Raw genomic sequence first — 5288 nt, 5'->3', positions numbered from 1 at the left:
GAATACTGATACGAATACGATATATAATTTGAAAGAGGGGAAGCGGTAGACATTCATACGATTACAAATTGTACGATAGCAGGATTACGTTCATTGTAATTTCTAATAAACTTTTGTTTTGATTGAAAGTTAGAAAGAAATAGCCTCATGCTTTGCAGGTGTAACTTACCAGCTTGATTTTATACTCTTTTCTTTTTCTTTTTTCTTTTTTTTGTTGGATCGGCCATATACTTGATCTTTAGTTATTCTACTGTAACCTTTATTTTTGTGTGGGTTAATTTCTAAATTTAATAGGAACTTTTATGTTTTAATAAATTTGGTATGAGTTTTAATTTTTAATGAATCTATACATATAATTCCATTTATTAATTAACTATTCAAAAATAATTTAAATAATTAATCAAAGATAATTTGAATTATTGTTTAATATTAAATGGGTTACTTAATAATAAGAGGCCTTTGAGTAATGATTACTCAAATTATTGCTGATAATTTGAAGATCACGAGATGTGGAAAATAAAGAAAGAAAAAAATTATGATAAAAAAATTCATTCATTTCATTTATTTCACAAGAAGAAAAAGAAGAAATGAATTTTTTATGATAAATGGATCAATTTTAAAAGTTCATTATTATGGGTAGTTTTTGTAAAGGATCGGACTAATAACATATATAATGTTGAATTATTCAAATTTCACTAAGTAAACAAATTAATGATACCTCAATTATATTTTATATATTGTTTACACTAACAATCTATCCTTTTGTTCAAATCTCTCAAAAAGAGATTTCAATAAATAATTAAATAGGACATTTGGACTAAGAGTTAAGTTCATAGTTTTTCTTATATCTCCGTTCGGCTCAGGTATCATATATGCCCTTAACAATTGTGAAAATAATTTTTTTGTAGAGAAGATAAGATTACGTATGATAAAATTTTCTTGGAGATTTTATATTGATGAAAATTTCGTGTATCGATTTTTTTATTAAATGGGTTACTTAACTATTCTTTTCTTTCAATGACCGATCCATTTAAGGGTGACACATTTCATACGCATTATGAAGTTAATTTGTTTTTTTCAAAAAGTAATTTAATTAATTCACTTTTAGTTATTTTATTTTCCATTTAAAAAACATAACTAAATTTATTATGTAATGGGGGGGGGGGGGGGGGGGGGGGGGGGGGGGGGGGGAAAACAATGATATCTACAAATAAATATTCAAATGAATTTATCAAAATTAATATTCAATCAACTACAAATATCCTCCAACAACTACATGAATAAATTAGTACACATGAACTTCATATTCAATCAAACATCAAAATAAATAATATCACGTATCTAATTTATATTGATTAATTTTAAGATGGGCAATCCGACTTTATATCGATCAAAAAATTTAAAAATAAGATATTCATGACATGATATTTCAATGTTAGTAGTTATTCAAACATATACATATGTTATGTAGATTTTAAATTTTTATTGACAATGTCTTATCCCAGGTGGTAAGTATGGAGACATGTATTGTTTGAGATTTGGAATTCGAATTTTCTTAACAATATGTATTTGTTGACTGAGGTGCTGTGCGATTCAAGTCTTAGCAACATATATAGAGTTCGAATCCTGACGAAGCTAGACAATACCCTTGAATTCTTAAAAATAAAAATTTATCTCTTACTATCCCATCATATCCTGGGCTTATCGATAAGTCATTTCTGTTCAGTATCTATTATCATTCTGCATTTGCTAGACTTAGATATCAAATTGAGAATAGAATGCCACGTGGATTTTGCACGTGGGGCTTACATCGACTGCAGTCGTTTGACGTTGGAACACATAGACCGCTACGTGGATTTTGCACGTGTGGATTGTTGGAGTATTCGTTGGTCAACTCAACCCTATTTCGGTGACCAACAATTTGTAAAGAGGATTAAGTTGACCGGTCAAACAATCAAGCAAGGTCAATCCATCCTATTTAAATATCACACTGCAGATTTTGCTGGGTTGTAATTTTTAGAGTCGAATGATATATATATATATTATGAAAAATCTCGGCCGACTAGAAATAAAATTGATTTACAAATGGATATCATAAAATCGTTTTTATGTTAATAATGTATTAAATATTTATAATTTACAAATATAATAATAAAATAAAAATGCCTAAGCAGCCCAATCCGACCAATGACCGTCGAGACCATTTCAACGTTGAATTATTTAATTCGTTTATTCAAATTTCGAAGACCAAAAAATCAAACTAATTAATTAAGAAGCTTCCCTCCGAGTACAATTCTTCTTAATCCTTTATATAAATACAATCTCACCATCCAATTAATTTGATGGGATCGTAATCGTTCAATTTCTCAGGTTGCGATCATGGAAACCGACCTCGCGTTGCTCGAGCTCGTCCGGCGCCACCTCCTCGACGAAGACCTCGCCGTCTTCGCCGCCAGTACTGTCAGTAGTTCTACTACTATCGACAGCAACGACCAGGCGCCGCGCGCGGCGGCGGCGGCAAGGTCGCCGGCGAGGAGGCGGCGGAACAACTACCGGGGCGTGAGGCAGCGGCCGTGGGGGAAGTACGCGGCGGAGATACGGGATCCGGGGCGGAAGGGGGCGCGGGTATGGCTGGGGACGTACGCCACGGCGGAGGAGGCCGCGCTCGCGTACGACCGTGCGGCCTTCCGCATCCGCGGCGCCCGAGCGGTCCTCAACTTCCCGCTGCGGATCTGCGGCGCTGGCTGCGGCGGGCGAGAGGGAGGAGGTGACGGAGAGATCGCCTTGGCCAGTTGGCCGTCGGCGCGGGAGAGGAGGAGGGAGACGGGCATTGGAGAGTAGATATCAAGGGGCATATCTAAATATATTATTGATAAAAATAATATTAATTTTATTTTTTTTAAAAGTTACTTAAAAATTTGTTTTGTTTTATCAAAATATTGTATTTATTTTTTTATTTCTGAATTGTAATTGTAATATTAATTAAGAAAACTATTAGTGTGAACTATATATATAAGTGACTACCAACGGAAGCAAATAAGTTGCTAAGTTATTTTGAAAATATATAATTGGGTAAAAAATCGAAAGGTGTTTTTTTATTGGAATCCTAAAAAGATATTTTTTAATATATTATCAAAATTTAATATTATTATAATAATTACAAGTTCATAATTGTTATAATATAATATTAATTAGAAATAAAATATTTATATTATAATAAATTAAAAATCATAATTATTATAATATAATATTATTAATATTATTTAAAATTGGAATGTTTATGTTCTAGTAATTTTGAATCATTATTGTTATAATAACATTGAATAAAAATATTTTTAAAAATAAAATTAGAATGAGATAAGATGGTCCGCTGTTCAATGATAAATGAGAAAGAGACCTATTTCAATAAAAAGAAATATCCTTTTTTTATCTTAATAGAATACATATATATCATATAAATAAATTATCTTAATTTCTTATTTTTTATAAAATAGAATAAATTTTTTATCATATCATTGATCTTTAATAAATTCAGTTAAAGCCAATTTAAATATTTACCTTATTCCTATTTTTTAATTAAGAGGATGTTTGGTTTGAATTTTTTTTATTTTTTATTTTTTATTTAATTTTTAAAAAATAAAAATACGTTTGATATGATATACTATTTTCTATTTTCTAAAAAAAAATTGAAAAATACGTTTGGGAACCTAGGCCCCTTTGCTCCGGATTTAACAAAATCAAGGTCATTTGGGAACCTATATAGGAGAATGTGATGGAATCTTGACGCTGACTAAATCACGACGAGGAGGAATGAGTGGCCTTGATAGACTTGAGGAGGAAGGAGAGGGTTGCGGCGTTGCACATGGCGGAAAAGACCCACGATAAGGGTTGCAGCATCGACTTGCTTGCGTGAGGAAGGGAAAATCGAAAAGGATCGCATGTAGGGGGAGGTTGCAGTGTCGGGGAGAAAAGGAGTTATGCGATGAGGTTGCGACGTCGAGAGAGAAAAGGAATTGTGTAATGAGGTTGCGACGTCGAAGGAGAAAAGGAGTTGTGCGATGAGGTTGCGACATCAAAGAGAAATTTGAAGTTGTGCGATCAAGGTTAGGCTGTGCGACATTACTATAGCCGTATTTTTGTATTTTCTATTTGTCAATCACAGTTTCTATTCTTCACAAAAAAATAATATTTTATTATTTTTTATTTTCTTAGAAAATGACTTTTTATTAAAAAAAAATGAGATTAGATAACATAAAATAAATAATAATTTTTAAAAAATAAAAAAATAAAAACAAAAAAAACCAAACCAACCACTATTTAAATTATCTAAACCAAATAAGGCTCTTAAATGATCCAAAATTTCATGTTGTTAGTCAATTCATGTTGTATAATCATTTTAAGTCTGAAAATCAATGGTTCTATTTAATGATTTTTATTATTATTCTCTCATTGTAACAAACTATTCAATTAGTTCGGAGCTCAACATTCATAACATATATAAAGATAGAAAAGATCTCCTGTTGAGGTAGTATGTTCTTATCAATCTAGTGGTACCGTGCCTCTAAAAAATTTCTTAGAGAGTTTTTTTATATGGGGCCGTTTCGCCGGTGGGGCCGATCACTATAAAAAGTTTACCCACTATAATTTTTTTTTGTCTCGGGGCCATGGTGCCGTGGTAGGACATCTAGGTTGTCACTCAGGTACCCACGGATCGATCCCCAACTACGACGTATTTGTAAAAAATTTTCTCTAAATGGGGATCGCAGTCAAAGGATGCTGGGCATCTGGGTTGGCTGCTACGTGCGCTTCCCAATTTACCCTAGTGACCGATGAGAAACTTTCATGGGACCGGACCGGTCACCCCTAGGGATTGAGTCAATACGACTAACTGAGATTATCATTTTTTATAGAGATAGAAAAGATAGTTAAATGGAAATAGTGACCGATGGGAAACTTTCGTAGGGCCGGGCCAGTCACTCCAGTGATTGAGTCAATACGACTAATTGAGATTATCATTTTTTTTTAAGATAGAAAAGATAGTTAAATGGAAATAAATAAAAAAAAAGAAAAGACTGATAAAAATAAAATAATCATTATGATAATGACAGCGATATTTTGGGCGTATAATTTCATTAAATGGCGTGGAAATATGCGGACGTGCTCATAATTTATAATGGCAAAATTATGCTATTTCATAATTTTAATTTTTTTAATTAAAAAAAACTTTGTCGTATATTATAATTCATCGCATTGACAATTTCGTTATCTTATTTGTAATCTAGGGAAGC

The 5288-nt window shown here is 32.2% G+C and overlaps 1 protein-coding gene across 1 annotated transcript; it reads left to right on the top strand.

Annotated features, from left to right (window-relative positions):
• The first annotated feature begins 2379 nt into the window (after positions 1-2379).
• Positions 2380-2841, top strand: LOC141819433 (ethylene-responsive transcription factor ERF105-like). Its single transcript, XM_074706731.1, has one exon. The coding sequence runs from the start codon at positions 2380-2382 to the stop codon at positions 2839-2841; it is 462 nt and encodes a 153-aa protein (XP_074562832.1).
• The last annotated feature ends 2447 nt before the right edge of the window (positions 2842-5288 follow it).

This window comes from Curcuma longa, unplaced genomic scaffold (assembly GCF_044706935.1).
Source record: "Curcuma longa cultivar G26 ecotype Majalengka, Jawa Barat unplaced genomic scaffold, ITB_CL_G26_1.1 contig_6357, whole genome shotgun sequence".
Classification (NCBI taxonomy): Eukaryota; Viridiplantae; Streptophyta; class Magnoliopsida; order Zingiberales; family Zingiberaceae; genus Curcuma; species Curcuma longa.
This window is presented reverse-complemented; position numbering and strand designations above follow the sequence as displayed.

Excerpts from the sequence above, each read along its gene's own strand:
- LOC141819433 (XM_074706731.1), top strand. The coding sequence starts at position 2,380 with ATGGAAACCGACCTCGCGTTGCTCGAGCTCGTCCGGCGCCACCTCCTC.